Source organism: Chlorocebus sabaeus, chromosome 11, assembly GCF_047675955.1.
Source record: "Chlorocebus sabaeus isolate Y175 chromosome 11, mChlSab1.0.hap1, whole genome shotgun sequence".
NCBI lineage: Eukaryota > Metazoa > Chordata > Mammalia > Primates > Cercopithecidae > Chlorocebus > Chlorocebus sabaeus.
Window position 1 is genome coordinate 72,510,898 of NC_132914.1, and position 19,432 is coordinate 72,530,329.

Sequence of the window (19,432 nt, forward strand, 5' to 3'; positions counted from 1 at the left end):
TTCCATACTCACATCAACCTGCAGTTGAAGTAGAGACTCAACAGCTTCCCAAAGTCGTACAGCTAATTTTTAGAAGAGCTCCAGTCTGAAGTCAGTATTCAGTGATTTCAAAGCCTGTGCTCATTCCACATAGTTTATGTTAAAATAGTAATATAAGTACATATTTTTTCTTAATAAAATGGTCATCTGAATGCTTCCTCAAAATAACTTTTCATTTATAACACGTTTTCTAAAAAGTTCCTTGATAAAATTCTTCTACTAAATATGCAACTTTCATAAGAGAAACACAATTTCCTTGAAACACAGTCATTTGTTTCATATCGGCTTTATCATCATTAAACATTCCCAGGAAATTCAACATGTATTTGCGAAGGTGAGAATCTTCACACTTTATAACTAAATTCATTTAGACATGGCTTGGAAGTCCCATCCTAACTTGATAAAAGGGAAAGTTAAAAGCAACAAGAAACTTGATTTTCTTTTTCTCCTTGAATAAAATTTGTCCCCTGGATAGGTAATTGCTTCTTCAAATCCTTCCAAATGGCTTTATTTTGCTTGAATATCCAAAAATTATACAAATCAGCTTATATAAGATTAAAGAGAGAAATCTGAAAATGTGTATTCATTAGTATGTTTTCACAATTTATACAATCAAATCTCCAAAATCCTTTACCATTTCAGTATTTTATATTAAAATACTTCCATTGCATTTCAATAATACCTTAATAAATCATATGTTTTCAGAATAGTGAATTATTATTACTCCCCTAGGATGACATTTACAGGTCTTAAATGCTCTGCTATACCTAGTTTGCGTCCATGTTATATCAATTATGGACTTCTGGTATTTGAATCTTTAACTTTACTACTTTCGGCACTGTATATGCCTAAATGCCATGCCATTTTTGGGTCTGTGATGCATACTACAGTGTCTGACAGAGAACGGCAGCTATGAACTAACTTAAGCCAATTAAGCCACGCACAAGTAATAGGTTCCTTGTGGTAGGTAACCATGGCCCTCTCTGCAAAAAAGTCTTTGAGGTAGGTGGAAATTAGCTACCCCATGCCTTATTTCTAGGTTGTAATGACATACATTTGAGAATAAGTTCTGCCACATAAACATTTATTAAACAAACATTTCTTAGCAAGGAGGCCAAAAAAGTTTACACAATCTGTTCTGTAAAATCAGTACAATCCCAGCAGTTTGTCCTTTAGAGACTTCAGCCATCACTCTGCACGAAAGGTTCAAAAAGGAAGTAGCAGCAACATTCCAGGACAGGGTCTGCTTACTTTATTATCAGTCGAACAACCAGAAATCTTTCTGATCCATGGGTGGACCAAGATTCCTTTAAGGCTCTAAGAGCACACCATTTTCATGGATAGAATTAATTATGCTTAGAAGCCTAATTAGCTGATGTTGACTGAGTTCCAAGAAATGCGAGTGAATATAGTAGCCCCTAAGCAGTGAGACTTTGTGGACAAGTGGCCAGCTAGAACATGCATTCTGTGCATTATTAGGGTAACTTACTGCCTCCATAGGTGAATTTTGCACAAAATTGCATGTTCATACTATTTACGTGAAGTCTACTAAAGTGTTTCGACGCAAAAGTGCTCCAAAACAAGAACCCTGACAATTTCTGCTCAATAAATCACACATTTACCCAGTCGACTAATAATTGATTTAACGCCTACCCCATGTCAGACACTGCTAGACACCCACCAGGATCACAAAGCTGAATAAGATATTGTTCTTACCTTCAAGAAGTTTACAGTCTAGTGAGAGAAACACAAGCAGAGTTATGATTACAGTAGAAAGTGATGAATTCTACAGTAAAGGTACACCCAGGGTGCCAATGGGATCCCAATATATCAGATTCAAGAGTTTGTCTGATTTAACTTTTCAGAAGACATTATTCTTAAGGAGGTATTTGAAGATCAGTATGAATTAATTTAATGCACTAAGTGCAGAAAATAATTTTAGATAAAAGTAGCAGAATAGATATGAAAGCTCAGAGGTTGGAAACCTCACAATCCATTTTAAAAGCTGTTAGATAGTTCAAAATGACTGGAAGAATGTGGGGAATGAGCTGAGTATAGGGAGATGAGTTTAAGAAAACCAGATCTTTTAGGTTTTATGTGTTAAGGTCAGAGCTTGAACTTTTCTGAGAGATATGAGGTATCAGGGAAGAATTTTATTCAGGAAGTAATGTATATTGCAAAAGGGCATTCCAACATCAATGGGTTGAAACAGCATTGGGAAGGAGGCAGAGTTGATGAGGGGGAGTACACATGACAAGTGGTAAGAGTTTGAACTAAGGCATAAGCACTGAAAACAGTGAACGAGAGAAATTTAAAGAACCAATGGATAAATTCAAGAACCAATACACCTGAGACTGAGTGGATAATAGAGAGTGTGAGAAAAATCTAGAATATCTCAGAGCCTTGGCCTACAGCAAGGGTAGTGCCACTCACCCTGTACAAATGACTGACTGGCAGAATAAATAATGATTAAGTGCACAGTGGCTCCAATATGAAGCATTTACTCTTTAGTAAGTACATCCAAGAAATCAATTTTCCTCAGTAGTTTATAGAACTTTAAAATAAAAATGGAAGGATATGACAAGAGCTTCTTCTCATGATCAGAAACTAACACATCCATGTCTACTCTGCAGATTCTCTTGGCTCTTCTCTTGCTTGGCTTGTTTTATATATGCTCATTACCTTCTATTTCTTTTTTTTAAGTACTTTCTTTTTTGTAAGCATTTCATGTTTGTCCTTGCTGGTCAACCTGGTAGTGATTACAGCTTATCAAGGTACATGTTTTATATCCGCAAGCACTACAAACTATAATCTGATAAAAGCATGTTACATAATCTGCAGTAAACATAGCCTAATGTACACAATTCTCTCCTAACTGATAACAACTTAAACAGGAAGTCAAAAGTAATATGTAAAATAAGATATGATCTATAGTTGTATCAAAATTATGAATTAGTCTAAGTGACTTCCTCTCTGCAGAGTCACTGGTTCATTAGCACATATATTTATATACTATAAAATTTAAAACAGGGACATACATTTTTAACCATATTGTAATTGCTCCATCATTCAAATATGTATATCCTTTCCATTAAAAGTTAGCTTAAAATTCCTATATAATATCCCTTGTCTTTTTAATAAAATGTGAGTTTTTCCTTAAAATTCCCTAAACTTTTATTTTTAAAATATAAAAACAGTAAAATCAATATATACAATTCCATAAACAGTATGGTTAACTGAGAAAGCAATTATATAGCATACAAGCAAGTAACTTACAAAGATATAGAGATCTATAAAATATACATAACTATAAAATTCATGTAACAACATTACAACATATAATTTAATATTTTAAAGTTTTCAAAATGTCTTTTAGAATTACAAAGACTATTAAGCATAGGATTTCAAAAGTCAGTTGTGTTGTGGATGTTTGAAATGTCATTTCTCTTAAATGCTCTTTTATTAAGTTTAATACTAAATAACAGATTTTACTATACCAAAATCAAAGAAGAATGCAGGCAGTAAGGCAAATCCAAAAGCAGAATGATTTATTGTGTCACCAATTCTAACAAAATACACCAAAAAAAATCTCATAAGTAGGGATATTTCCTACGAATAACCACATGTGAATGCTTATATTAGGAAGACTAAGATGACTATTAAGAGTATGCTGTCATGTTAGCATGTTACATTCCAAAAGTAGCTTCCCATTTTTTTTACGGTATAACAGACTACACAGTTTCTGATTATAGAAACAGAAAAATATGACATGCCAACATTAAGAATAGGTTTATTAAGAACTAAATAAAAATTATCAATGAAAAACACACTATATGCATATTGAGCACCTCCAGTATTAGTCATTTTTAATAAGAACAATTTGTATGGTTTAAGATTTCTATAGTTGGGTACATTTTTCCAAGAAAAAGATATGTGACAAAAATAGTGTTATAGACTTATTTCTGCCAAAATGTCTTCTAGCATATTGTTTTAATTTTAACAACCGAATTTTTTTTTTTTTTTTTTTTTTTTTTTTTGAGACGGAGTCTCGCTCTGTCGCCCAGGCTGGAGTGCAGTGGCTGGATCTCAGCTCACCGCAAGCTCCGCCTCCCAGGTTTACGCCATTCTCCTGCCTCAGCCTCCCGAGTAGCTGGGACCACAGGCGCCCGCCACCTCGCCCGGCTAGTTTTTTCTATTTTTTAGTAGAGACGGGGTTTCACCGCGTTAGCCAGGATGGTCTCGATCTCCTGACCTCGTGATCCGCCCGTCTCGGCCTCCCAAAGTGCTGGGATTACAGGCTTGAGCCACCGTGCCCGGCCAATAACCGAATTTTTTAAAAAGTCAAGAAATAAAGAATTTAGCCAGTGAAAATAGCACTAAGAGGTTTACACATATTTTCCCTCTCATGTCTCAGTACTAAGTTTTAGTACTTTCTCAAATCTTGAAAAGCGCAACTTTGAATTTGTTGGGTTCACATGTATCACACTTCTCATGTTGCTGCCAAGTATAGATGGATACAGTGATGTCTAAAGTCATATTCTACAAAGTAAATATTTTCATTTTTGAATCACTTATTTTTTCTAATTTATGTTACATTAACATAGAAAATTTAAAATTATGAAGTTGGAAACAACTCATAAAGTTGTCTCTTTTCTCTGCATTCCCAGGAAGAAATGACTAGCAAAGAATTTAGAAAGAATGACTACAACACATGTAACTATTAAATAACACATATTTAGAAGGAAATGTTTCAATTGTTTGTTATACAAAAAGAGATGTTTAGAACATCATACATTCATTTTAGGATACAAAATATGCTTTCACATTTTAGGCAATAATTACTGAACTATTCCTTAGATTCATATTTGCAACAATACACTTTTAGGATCTTTGTTTAATAAGATAATGTATTGATCTTAATAAAGAACATTTCCCTTTCATATTGTATTGTTTCTAGCTAAATAACAATTGTATGCTGGTAAAAAGGATGCTGTTAAAAAACAGAATAAAAGAACAAATACAACTGGTCATTAGAATAACTACATTGTGCTCTATTTAACCAACAACAGTACATAATTTAGAAGACAAAGATTTACAAGACAAGTCAGTATTTAAATGAGCATCATAGGGGTAAACCTCCATCATTCTAAATATTCTATATACAGAAAACATCTATAATCACACTGCTTGAAACATTTCTCTTGCATATCCTTTAATATTTTCATATGTTAAAAACACATTGAATTATTTCACTGGCTTTAGGCCCAATTCTAATTTATCAAATTGACAATGATGGCAAATATATTCTGAGGAAGAGATAGCTTAAAAACAATGTGAAAGGACAGGAAACTTGGTTAATAAATACATGCTGCCATATTGTTTGATGCAGATGTAACTTTCCTATTGAAGTTAATAAAAAATGACCTCTAAAATATATGCAAGATAAGTAATAAACCAAAAAGACACTTTTACAAATGTATGGACATGTGAGCAGGCATACACGTGCACACTCACATGCCCCTACATCTTTCTGGATAGTTCTTTCCAGACTCAATGAAAAACAAACAAACAAACAAAAAAAACAAAAAAAAAAAAACAGAATAAAGGAAGTCCTAGGAAAATATATTCCAGTGTTTGATCATCCTTTACATTGAAATCATCTCTCCAATAAAATGCTTAGTGCTGATGACATATGTATTATTAAAGACTAAATCCCCCATGGAGTACGCAAGATGGTAACAAAATCTTGATCATCTATTATTTCTATACTTAAACCTTCATAGTAATCTTCAAATTCACCATATGAAACTTCGTCAGACTTGCTGCAGGCAACTTTTAATGTTTCTAGAAAGGATGATTTAATTTCTTCCTCTGTTGAATGGCCTGTAAAATAGTACTGAGTATGAAACAGTTTCCTGAAAAGTTCAGTGAAATGACTGATGATAAAGGAATACTTAATCATCTTACAAAATACATGCAACAATTTGAAATCTTTTGTCAAACTGCCAGCCAATTTATTTACACATGAACTGGAATTATTTCATCTCATTCAATTTGCCACTCCTTCCCTGTCCCCTGCTCTCCTGCACTGATCTATCTCCAGGATCCTAGCATAGAACACAATTTTTTTTTATCATAAAATTTTAAAAAGAACAGAGGAATTGAAAGATGAAAGGAAGCTATAGTGACTGGTCAGATAACACTGAAAAGAGAATAAACAGAGGCCCATATACAATAGCAGAAAAGGGGTCAAAAAACTTCTATGTGACCCTCTAAAACGTTTTGTCGTTGTTGTTTTTTATTATACTTTAAGTTCTAGGGTACATGTGCACAATGTGCAGGTTTGTTACATATGTATACATCTGCCATGTTGGTGTGCCGCACCCATTAACACGTCATTTAAATTAGGTATATTTCCTAATGCTATCCTTCCCTTCTCCCCGCTCCTCCCTCCCCACAATAGGCCCAGGTGTGTGATGTTCCCCTTCCTGTGTCCAAGTGTTCTCATTGTTCAATTCCCACCTATGAGTGAGAACATGTGGTGTTTGGTTTTCTGTTCTTGCAATAGTTTGCTGAGAATGATGGTTTCCAGCTGCATCCATGTCCCTACAAAGGACACGGACTCATCCTTTTTTATGGCTGCATAGTATTCCATGGTGTATATGTGCCACATTTTCTTAATCCAGTCTGTCATTGATGGACATTTGGGTTCATCACTCGCCATCAGAGAAATGCAAATCAAAACCACAATGAGAATTAAAAAGTCAGGAGACAACAGGTGCTGGAGAGGATGTGGAGAAATAGGAACACTTTTACACTGTTGGTGGGACTGTAAACTAGCTCAACCATTGTGGAACACAGTGTGGCGATTCCTCAAGGATCTAGAAATACCATTTGACCCAGCTATCTCATTACTGGGTATATACCCAAAGGATTATAAATCATGCTGCTATAAAGACACATGCACACATATGTTTATTGCAGCACTATTCACAATAGCAAAGACTTGGAATCTAAAACGTTTTAAAGTCAGGTTATGTTTTAAATAACAGGCTTAGATGGGAATACCACTCAAACCGTTTGTCTAATGGGGTGGACAAAATTAAGGTGAGAGTTAATTTTTTTCCCTCAAACCAGAGGTTCTTTAATGGACACAGACAATAATGCATTGCAAAGTGTCTTCCAAACTAAAGGAATGAAATCTGCTTTGAATATTAAGAAGTTTGCTTTCTTTTAAAAACATATACAAGAAATAGAGAAAAAGTGATTATTCTATAAAATACAAGTTGAATGTAAAAAGACTGAATAATGATGCTACATAGAGATGGTAATATAAAATAATAAAATGAAGTTTTAATTGAATGTTAGTCAAGGTTAAAAATTAATCAAGATCCCATCTATATAAAAACAAATTTTGGTAGAAATTTCCCTTTGTTTACCATCCATACTTTTGAACAGAGGAGTTTTAACACAGTTTTTATCTGAGAAAACATTTTTCACTCTGATTTATATTTCAAATAGTGAAGAATTTCATACCTCCTTTATATCCCTCACCCAGGAAATATCTACCTCCTATCATCTATTACTGAATTTTTTTCAGTCCTCTCAGAGACTAGAAAATATTTACAGCAACAAATGTTATATTTCTAAAACTATTACATAGAAATATATTTGGGATATTCCATTTATATTAAACCTTAAAATACTTTTTTCTAATATATTACTTAAGCAAATTTAAGAAGGAATATTTTCTATAGTTAAAATTAAATTGTACGTGGTATAAGAGCCTTACCTTGAAATTAATTGTAAATTGTGAACAAACTATATCCCAGAGGTGGGCATATGAATAGATTATAATTTGCAATAATAAATAATAATAGGGGTACTTTTTTTCTTCTTTGAAATACAGTGACAAGTTTTCTTCTATTTAGGAATATTTAGCTTACCTATTGTCATTCTTAATGTGAACGCAAAGACAAATTATGGAATTTCTGAAACCAAGAAAGGCTTTCCCAACAACAACAAAAATAAAACCCTCATCAAAAATTCCATGAAACGTAATAAACCTGAAGCTATTTTAGCAACCTAATTAATATTATTAGATGAGAAAAGAGAAAGAGAAAAAATACATGGTGTTAAACTATTTCGTTCTTATATTTAGTATGACTAAGAGAAAGAAACAGACAATGACATGTGTTTAAAGGAAAAAAATACACTAGCACCAATTAAATACACACTAGAAATTCTCTTAGAGTAGCTGTAATTTATTTAATGTCATGAATAAGCAAATTAAACTATTTCGACCAGAAATAGGTAATTAGAAATTTGGAATCCAGTGATGATTAGCTTTAATCTTCATAACCAAATCTCACGTTTTTCATTTCATAATTAAAAGTGACAAATTAACCATATATAAGAGTTAATGATGATAAGAAACCAAAGTAATTACAGTGTTTCTCTTTTAATAGTAAGGAATAAAATTCTAAAAATAATAGTATTCTACAGTATTTAGCAGTACAGAATTAAAGTTGTAAGTTGAAAAGAAATTATTATAAAATAGGGTTAATAAATATGCCTTAAAGATGGACAATCAATAAACGTACAAATATATGTTTAACCTCCCTAGTAATGAAGGAACTCCAAGTAAAATGTTTTTTTTTTTAACCTATCAGATTGGCAAAGTGAAAGTTTTTGGCAAAGTTGTGGAGGAAAAGAACTCTTCAACAAATGGCTATATAATCTAGTATAGTCATTTTACAATGTCATTTGGAAGTATCACTTAAAATTTTAAATGCAGACATCCCAGTAATTCTAGGTATTAATATCACTCCAGGGAAGCAGTAGAAAACAGGCCTGAAGAGTCACAAATAAGCGCATTTATTGCTTCATTAGTTGTTGATCAATAATTAGAACTTAAAATCTAACAATAAAACAATGGCTAGGTAAATGATAGTATATTGATTTATAAAAAGAATAATATACTGCAAGATAAAAACTAACGAGGCTCAATGTAGATTAATATATAAAGAAATCCAAAACATACTGGTGAGTGTAAAAAGCAAATTATATAACATTATCTTCAGTGTACCTTTCATGTCAAAAAAAACTTCAAAAAGTATTAAATATTTATAGTATGCACATAGCCATGAAAATTCATAGAATAAGTAAAATTCATAATGTATTAGCTGGAATATATATGCTAAATGATAATTTTGACTTCTATGGAAGGAAATGTAAAGAGGAGAGTTGTGGTCAAATGCTTTCTTTATAAAAAGGATGTACTTACAAAACAATTATGTAAAAAAGTTAGAAAAAATACAGTAGGATATGAATCTCTAGAGTTACTTTATGGAATTTACAATATCCTCAAATTTTGATAGATATATGTACATTCATTCTATGTATAGCTCCATCCCTAAAGAAAGACACTCCTTCATTTTGCTTAAATCCTTAAGTATGGATAACTATATAAGAAGATATAGTAGAAATAACTCTGAGAACCTGCATATGTATTTATCTATTTTCTAAAGCTATATTATTCTTTTTAACTTAAATCCCTTACTATCTCCTAAATAGGAAATGAGTTCTATATTGATAATAAATATCAAACAAACAAACGAGTACAGGCAATAGACCTAAGAACTATTAAATGAAGAAAGGCAAATAGTTCTTAAGTTTCTGGTTCAAAAAAATAGTTTATTTCCCCCCCAATGCCTCAATCTAAGGTTTAAATTAATATAAAGATACTATCTTTAAAACATTTTCAAAGTCCAATGCATTTTAACTCCGAATAATTACCTGAAAGTACTTGAGAATGCTTCTTTGCACAGTAACATTTTCTTATGTTTATAATAGGCACACTGCCAGTTTTGTTGAAATCCAGTTTCATAAAGGCCTAATAGACAAATGTTATTATTATTAGTTTGTTGGTTGGTTGGTTGGTTTTGAGACAGAGTCTCGCTCTGTCACCCAGGCTGGAGTGCAAGATGTGATCTCAGCTCAGTGCAATCTCCTCCCAGGTTCAAGCAATTCTCCTCCCTCAGCCTACCAAGTGAGTAACTGGGACCACGGGTGCCTGCCACCAGGCCCAGCTATTTCTGGTATTTTAATAGGGACCGGGTTTCGCCATGTTAGTCAGGCTGATCTCGAATTCCTGACCTCAGGTGATCCACCCGCCTCGGCCTCCCAAAGTGCTGGGATTACAGGCGTGAGCCACCATGCCCAGCCTGACAAATGTTATTTTTTAAGTAAAATTATTAGACATAGGAATCTAATTTTCTATTTTATAGTAGGTTATTTCTGAGCTATAAACACAGCATTTTAAAAGTACTATACTGATATATGAAAGAACCGTTATAAATACAGGAGAAAAAGATAGTGAAGCAAGATACTAGGAAATCTGTACTCAATTAGAAAGTTCTACCACTTTCTAGCATCCTGACCTTGAGAAATTAACCTGACCTCTATTTCCATGGCCTCTCTCCCCTGAAAACTGAAGAGATGGGTAAAAGACCTCTCAGGTAACTTCCAGCTCTAGGATTTGTATAAATGGCCAAAAGAGATTGCCAAGACGAATATTTTAACTAAAGAAGTGAATTTGCAAATATTTCCTCCCTAAAATCAATGAAAAAGTGAAATACTTTTTAAATGAGTTATGTTACTCTATTTCTTGAAATTTAATACACTTTTTAAAATGTAGTTGTGTTATTGTTCCTCTAATTCAGTGTAGCTCTGAGTATCATAAGATATCATGAAATATTTCATTGGAAGAGTATTCACTACTTAGAAAGACACAAGCTACCCAAAGCAACATTCTATATTTGCAGTGGGGTCAAAACTAGAATCAAGTCTGGTTATTTACAATATTGCATTCACAGAAATATGGAAGCTATTGTAGACTGACTTGTCCTCCAAAATTCATATGTTGAACCTAATCCCAGCAGCTCAGAATATGACTGTATTTCAAGGTAGGGCCTTTGAAGGGATAATTAAGTTAAAATGAAATCATTAGGGTGGCCCCTTATCCAATATGACTGGTGTCTCCTTATAAGAAGGCAGTAGGGCCAGGCACGGTGGCTCACGCCTGTAATCCCAGCACTTTGGGAGGCTGAGGTGGGTGGATCACCTGAGGTCAGGAGTTCAAGACCAGCTTGGCCAACATGGCGAAACCCTGTCTCTATTAAAAATACCAAAAGTAGCCAAGCATGGTGGCACATGCCTGTAATCCCAGCTACTTGGGAGGCTGAGACAGGAGAATCGCTTGAACCCAGAAGGGGGAGGTTGCAGTGAACCAAGATCACACCACTGCCTTCCAGCCTGGGCCACAGAGCAAGACTCCATCTCAAAAAAATAAATAAATAAAAGACAGTAGGACACAATACAGACAAAGGGAAGACCATGTGAGGACACAGAGAACAGGCAGCCATCTGCAAGCCAAGGAGAGAGGCCTCAGAAGAAACCAAACCTGCTGACACCTTGTTTGGAACTTCTAACCTCCAGAGCTATGAGACAATAAATTTCTGTTATTTCAGTCACCTAGTCTGTAGTATTTTGTTATGGCAGCCCAAGCAAACTAATACAGAACTGCATAACACTTCTCTTGCCCTCTGTTCCCATTACCAAGATTTATGAAACACACAAGTCTCCAATTTCGATTCCAGATTCTCAAACCTATCACCAGGAAGGACATGGAAAGCATGAATAAGTACACATTCATAAATATTATGTGGTGAATTTGTCTAATTTAAGGTTTTTACTGTGTCTCTTGCCCAGTAGAGACTAATTTCTGTATTTGAGATTTATATAATTATTTACATTATATAGAATAGCTTTGTTTCAATATTAAGTACATATACAAAAGAAAAAAAAGCTAACTATGTTGCTCAAAAGTATGATCCAAAAAATGGCTACCAAAACTCAAGTAATACATAGCTTCCTATTAAAGTCAGTACTCCTGTTTTTAATTCCAATTTAACATGATTATTTTAATTTACAAGTTAATATTTATCATGCATATTCTAAACACCAGAGAAACATTTTTTAGTCATCATCCTAAAACAAAATGTCTGGAGTATTGACACTGGAACAGCCACAATGCTAAGAATTGTATATGCATTATCTTATTCCATCTTTACACCAATTCTATGAGAAAGGAAACTGAGGCTTAGGAATATTTTATAATACATATATTCACATAGCTAGTAATTTATGGAGGCAACAACTTATGGAGCTAGTAATTTGTTAACCAAAATTTGATTTCAAACTTTATTTTCCCCTCATAGCATTTCTCTAAAATATATACACAAGTTATTTTGCTTCATTCTGGGTCGATTTGTATGCATACGGACCTGTTTTCTGTTTTACTAAACCCAACATATGTTACAAGTAAATAGATTTAAAACATTTTAAATGGTAATTCATTAAACTTTTAAAATACTGAACCTAACAGTCTATTAAAAATAACAATTTGAAAGATTACTTAACAAAGTTACCTTTCGAACATATGATTTCCTATATTCATTCATTTCACCAATAATACCACGTTTGAATTCTCCGTAATCAACCTTACCATTGCCATTGTCATCCAGAATTAGCCATGCAGACTCAAAATCCTAGAAATAATCAGAGATAACTGTTGCAATTTTAAGTTATATATTGTCACAACAAAATCATCTTAGTTGTATTTTGTTACATCTTCTGTAGTCCTAGATATGATAACTCATTTAATAAGAAAATTGAGGAAGTTACATAAAAATCCAATCAAAGCCACTAAAAAAGTGATTTATAGGAACCTATGGTGAACGGTTCTGTAAAGTTAGGAGCCATTTAGGAGTGGCAATAGCTCACAGATTTATCTTTTTTAAGTTTTATTTTTGATGGACAAATAATAATTGTATATAGTTACAGGGTACAATATGATATTTCAATACATGTATTTCAATACATGTGTATATTGTAGAATAATACAGTCATATCTATCATCTTAAATATTTATCATTTCTTTGTGATAAGAACATTTAAAATCCTCCCTTTTAGGTATTTTGAAGTATACATTATTATAAACTATAGTTACCATGCTGTGCAATAGATCACCCAGAACTTAATCCACTGTGTAATGAAAACTTGTACCTTTTGACCAATTTTCTATTTTCCTTGTATACCAACCCCCTTCCCCATGCTCTGGAAACCAATTTATCTTTTCAACTTTATTTCTATATCTATACATCTATCTACATAGAGATATATAGATATCTGCGTGTGTCTGTGTATGTGCGGTTACCATTTACTCAATTTTAAACATTTAAATACTTTTAATGTATTATATCTGTGTTAATTCAAAAGTCACATTCGGTCCTGGAGTGCTTCCAATGGCATTATAACCACTAATTATATTTCTGCTAGTCTTCATGCTTGAAAATATAGATTTGAATGACTCTAATATCATTCTATAATTTACACTGAAAGGTATAATTTTGAATAAGTTCCTTATGCCAGTTTATTCACTTTACCATTACATTACCATTTACTTCTTCAGCAAATGCACTACTTAATAGAAAGTTCTAACACAGTTTTCCTTGACAACAAAGAAATTACAGCATCATTTTCTCAAACCCAAGTAAATATATTTTTTCAATGTTTTAATCAAGTTGTTACCTTTAAATGTGAATGTAGATAAAATACCTAACAAGGTGCTTAGCAAATAATAGGTACTCAAAAAATATCATTTTCCACTCCCTCCTTTTGTTTTCAAAGAAAACTTTAACTAGAAAAACAATCTAAAGATGCCTGCCTTCCCTCAGTTCTCGACAACCCCATACATCTTTGTCTATCATAATGTACTGCACATTATGCAGACTTTAAGCATCAGTGCATTTAAACTGAACATGAGCTTGACCTTTAAAATCAAGAGTAATATGCACAGGAGAAGACCAATTTGCTCATCCAATTCATGGATTACTAGAATTGAAAGATACTTCTTAAAGCTTAAAAGAAATAATTTTCAAGAATTGAGTAATTTAACATAATCGTCAACAAGAAATACATATTTATATTTATATATACTTAAGAGATATACATATATATACTCTTTCTTTCAAAGATATGGTACACAATGGAAAATAATTACATTGAAAAAAAGCTGAAGGAAATCACTGATAGTATCTCTATATAAATTAGGCTTTTTAGGGTACATGTCAATTTTTTTTAATCTCAAATCAGGGAGAATGGCTGACTATGCCTTCCCACAAACACTCTCTAGTTTCAAAATTAGACCTAGGTTAGTGATTCCTAAGTTCTTCTTCTCGAGCTGTTTGTATGTGCTTATCATTGCATGAGCAGTTTACAGTGATATTACAGAAAAAAAATATAAAATATTATTAAAATATATGAGAAAAGGAGGACGCGTGCTCATATTTTCATAATATGTTCCCTCTATGTTAGAAGTCTTATATAATTACTATAGTTTTTGTTCCTAGACCTAATCATAACAATGTAGCAAAGTAATCAAAAAGGGAAGTACTGTTATGATACAGAAAAAGTACTAGACGGGAACATATTAACTGGGTTCTAGTCCTACATCGGCTATTAATTACTTGTGATTTTATAAACACATACACACACAAGCACATATACACACACGCAAGCACACACACACACATATATACACATATATATTATATATATGATTTCATCCATAGGCCCAGTTTATAATTCCCATTGCCCTTCCTTGTTCTTGTTACAATCTTTTATTATAATATTAGGGCACTTTAGGCCTCAGAAAATGGAATCTCTCTCTTTTCCTCTCTGACCTTCTCCTGCCCTTCTTTCACCTGCTCTTTTCCCTCTTCAAGGCAGGAATCATCTCCTGCCTTTCTGTGTTGGAGCTGGCCATAAAAAATTCTCTGATCTACCTTGTCTAATTGTAGGCCATAAGACCCCCATTTCAGAAGGGGTCCTGCCTCCACCATGGAGGAAGGAATGCTGCACAGAGGCCAAGAAGAGTCTGAACAGGCATTCCTTACTGGGTTTCCTTCTTCAGTCTATCAGTATTAGGTCATACACTTTTGTCCAATCACATTTCGACACAGTTGTCCATGTATCAGTCATGTCTATCCAATGTAGTCTCCATAGAAAAGTCAAGAGAACAGGGTTCAGGGAGTTTCTGGGTAGCTAAGGTTGTGGAGGTTCCTGGAGGGTGGCACCCAGGGAGGGTATGAAAGCTCTGCACTCCTTCCCCCATACCTTGCCCTATTCATCTCTTCATCTGTATCCTTTGTAATATCCATGAGAATAAACGGGTAAATATAAGTTTTCCTGAGTTTTGTGAGCTGCTCCAGCAAATTAATTGAACCCAAGGAGCGGGTCGTGGAAACCCCAAACTTGAAATTAGTTGACCACAAGTTCCAGGGACCCAAACCTGTGACTGGTGCCCTATGCAGAGTGTGTTGGGGGCAGGGGTTGTCTTGTAGAACTAAGATCTCACCCTGTGGGATCGGAGTCAATCTCTAGGTAGATAATGTCAGAATTGAATTGAATTAGAGGTTGTCCACTGGGTTTCAACTGCTTAGTATGGGTGGAACCCCCACATGCATTTGGTTGCAGAAGTATTCTGTGTTGATTATTGCTGTGTGAAAGCAGAGGAAACAGTTTGTGTGATTCTTCCATTCTCACTCATGTGATTGTAAGCAAAGACATTAAGGTTTTCTAATTTCCTATTGCTGCTTTATTATTGTTGTTGTTGTTGTTGTTGTTGTTTTAATCTACAAAAGGAAGAGGGGAAGTTAGATGATCCCTAGTATGTATCACTAGGTGGGCAAAAGACGTTAAACATCATAAAAACCAAAAAGATGGGTATGTCAGAACAATGTTAGGCAACATGATATTAGCACAGAATTGTACAGCTGATATGGCAGATTCCCATGTAATTTTCTCATTTGAGCTTCCAAGCAACTCTAACAATAACAATTACCTCTGGATTGCTCAGGCAGAGCCCCCGAATCAAAAAAGTTAAGACTGGTCCAAGATCATACAGTTCAAATAGTAAAGCCAGAACTTGAACCTAAGTGTCCTAAGTTCAATTTACAGTGTTCTTTCTACAAAATACACATCTTGTGACAAGATCATTTGAAGCAAAAGAGAACAGCGCAAGAGATCCTTTATCTGAAATCCTTGAGACAAATGTGATTCATATGCTTTTAGAATAAAATCCAATCTTCTTAGTATGACGTGCAAGACTTTAATGTACCAGACGTTTCTCTCCATTCTTCTCTTTTCCTTCCTTCCATAAATTTATCCATTCAAACTAATGCATTATCTGCTTAACTTTCCATATGCTGGGTTCTATTTCAGATGTTAGAAAAAGAGCAGGAACACAAAAACACTCTGGTCCCCACCCTGATGAGACTTAATGATTTACTTACAGGCAGAGCCAGAAAATACTTACAAAGTGGCATGAAAAAAAAATGATAATAAAACGAGAAATTGGTGTCGAAAGGACCAAAGATCAAATGGGAGTGCTGCTTTAGACAGAAGTGTCAGGGTAATGCTCTTGACAGAGAAAGCTGTGGCCTGAATGCTAAGAAAACCCAGCAAGCAAAGATCTAGTAGATTATTCACAGTGGAGGGAACAGTATGTGTGAAGATTATTAATCATTTGCAGTGTCAGAAACAGGCCACACTCCCTTCCCCTCCAAGCTTTCACATATGTGTCTCCTTTTCATAAAATACACATTGTCTGATTCACACTCCTCTTTCGCCTTTGTCTGGTTAATTCTTCCTCAACCTTCAAAACTCAGCTTAGATGTATCTTCCTCCAGGCATCCTTCCATGATCTTTGCTCTCCTTCCCTAGAACCTGTCTTGGAATCAGGTATCTATCCCATGTGTTCCAAAAACATTCTCCATCGAACACACATTTTGTTTCATGTTCATTTTCCTTCAATTACAGTGATCTCAAGAGTACAGAGTTATTATCTCAGAGCTTAGCACAATGCCTGGTTATTAAGCTCTTTATAAATATAGGATGGAACAATATTTAAACTTTAAAAACCAACAGGGCTTGTCACCTGATAGCTTAACACTGATAACAGGGCATAGAGAAGGAGAAAATAAATGAAAACTAAAATTTCAGTAGAACAGTGAATAATTCCACCTAAGAATAACATATTATCTGCTGCAGAGAATTTTCTGTGGCACATACCTTTTCAGACACTTCTAAGTGAAACACTTTTAGAGCTTGCTTAAAATCTGCCTTATCTAAAAGTCCATTTCCTTCCTTGTCCAACTGTTGAAAGTATTTTCCCAATCCAGTCAAAATACGAACACCTCTTTTATGTAGTTTTTCTTTTAGCACATCTGTTCAACAAGAGAAATGAAAACAAATTGTTCCTATGCATAAATGTATAAAGCCGCAGTTATCTTTCATAAGAAAATTAAAGTTGATGTAACTGAAATCAGGAATTCGTGAATATTCAAACAAATCAAATGTAAGACAAAAGACTTTGGAAAATAGGATGTTTTTAATCAAGAGGATTAGCTATAAAATCACATGTAAATATGCCAGAACAATAGCACCACTGTGTGGTGGAAGTGTTATATTTTTAAAACAGAAAAATACAGTTTCACTTTATCACCAAGAGAATAACCTAAATATTACAAATAAAATCTTAGATTTTGTTGCGTAGACAACCTCTTTAACCACCCCCGTATCTTTAATCTGTTTTCCTTTTCTTAGTTTTTATCAACTGAATTGCAAAATTGATGACAGTCAAGTAATTCACAAATTCAGTTCAACATTTTAAAAATAGTTTGAAATCTTCAAATTGTAACTTGTATATAAAATAGCATCAAGCCTTTTGAATTCTATCCTACACTTACATATTTCATAAGAGGTTATTTGCTTAGATCCCTGTCATTCTCTTTGTAGCTGTTATTTCACTTACTGCGCTTTGTACCATATTTACTTAAGAACAGATTGGTAACTTTACTAAAGCAGTTATTAGATATAATACATGAGAGAAAAAAACAAATGTCACTAAGTTCAATTGTGACAAATACTGTATTGACTATGATATAATAGAGAAAACTGTTTACAAACTTTGGCATCAAGAACATTTGAGAGTCCAAACAAAACTTTTCAAATCTGTTTCTTGCCTTCTTACTGTGAGCGCCTTATCTTTAAAAGATAAATCAGGAGTCATGAAAATTCATACATTAGATCAAGTGTGATGGCTCATGACTATAATCCCAGCACTTTGTGAGGCTGAGATGGGAGGATCACTTGAGCCCAGAAGTTCCAGACTACGCTGGAGAGCATAGCAAGACCCTGTCTCTACAAAAACAGAGAGAAAAAAAAAAAAAAATTTAGCCGGGTGTGATGGCATGCACCTGTAGTCCTGGCTACTCAGGAAGCTGAGGCAAGGAGGGTCACTTGAAACCAGGAATCTGAGGTAAGCTGTGATTGTGCCACTGCACTCCAGCCCGGGCAAAGGTGCAAGGCTCTCTCTCAAAAAAAAAAAAGTTCATAAATTACATGTTAACTTCTGTGATTGCTTCTTTAATACCTTACTCCATTTTAGACTATGAGATCCAACAGAGTAACTGTCTAATCGAGTCTACTATACTGCATCTTCCAAAATTTGGAAAATGTTTTAGTATCCAAAACTGAAATATATCTAATTTATTACCCACAACAACCCTGGAAATTTAATAAGAGAAGTATTATAATCCCTGTTTTAGAGATGAGGAAAGAGATGCAAGGGATTTCTCCAAAGTCATGTGTGTCTTGAACAACAGAGTCCAAACATGAATCTGGCTCCCAATCTTGCATTTTTTTTCTTTTACGCTAGGACATCACAAACTTCTTCAAGATATTATGTAATACATAAGACAAGTATTATATTACAAAAATTACTTTTACATTTCATTCAGCTTATGAGTAAAACCCATATTATCTAGTAATTTCTAAAACACTTAATTTTATAATTCATATAATACTAGTTAGGACCATTAAAGTAAGAAAAACTTAAAACGTTTAGAAATCCTAAACAATAAAAGTATGTATGTATACTTTTTTAAATAAGCAAAGGGTAAATATAAATCAAGTGCCACTGAGAAATATCTGGAAAAATGTTGTTTTACTGATTATAAAAAAAAAAAAAGGGGTCGAAAATTCAAAGTACTTGAGAGTATAGTAATAACATATACCTTGAATTGCCTTGAAGACCAGCCTATCATTGGTTTCTTGAATGACTATATCATCCTCCTGGTCCATAGAAGCAGTTCTGCAATAGACATGTTCACAGGGATGAAATATATATATATATATATATATATTTTATATATATATATTTTCTATTTTATAATCTTGAGTATAAAACTCTAAGCTCTTCCCTGCT

General features: G+C 33.7%; 1 protein-coding gene across 9 annotated transcripts in view; it reads right to left on the reverse strand.

The window, feature by feature from the left end:
- Positions 1 to 3,565: 3,565 nt before the first annotated feature.
- CAPS2 (calcyphosine 2) overlaps positions 3,566 to 19,432 on the reverse strand; it is a 59,847-nt gene continuing 43,980 nt past the window's right edge. For 8 of the 9 annotated variants that reach the window (XM_037996796.2, XM_037996791.2, XM_037996795.2 and 5 more), the window contains 5 exons: positions 19,242 to 19,318; positions 17,236 to 17,390; positions 12,531 to 12,650; positions 9,838 to 9,934; positions 3,566 to 5,922 (listed from right to left, as the gene is read on the reverse strand). In XM_037996796.2, coding sequence (XP_037852724.1) covers positions 5,747 to 5,922; positions 9,838 to 9,934; positions 12,531 to 12,650; positions 17,236 to 17,390; positions 19,242 to 19,318 — 625 coding nt within the window. In that variant the 3' untranslated portion in view covers positions 3,566 to 5,746. The remainder of the gene's footprint in view (positions 5,923 to 9,837; positions 9,935 to 12,530; positions 12,651 to 17,235; positions 17,391 to 19,241; positions 19,319 to 19,432) is intronic. The other variant, XM_037996800.2, reaches the window with a different exon arrangement.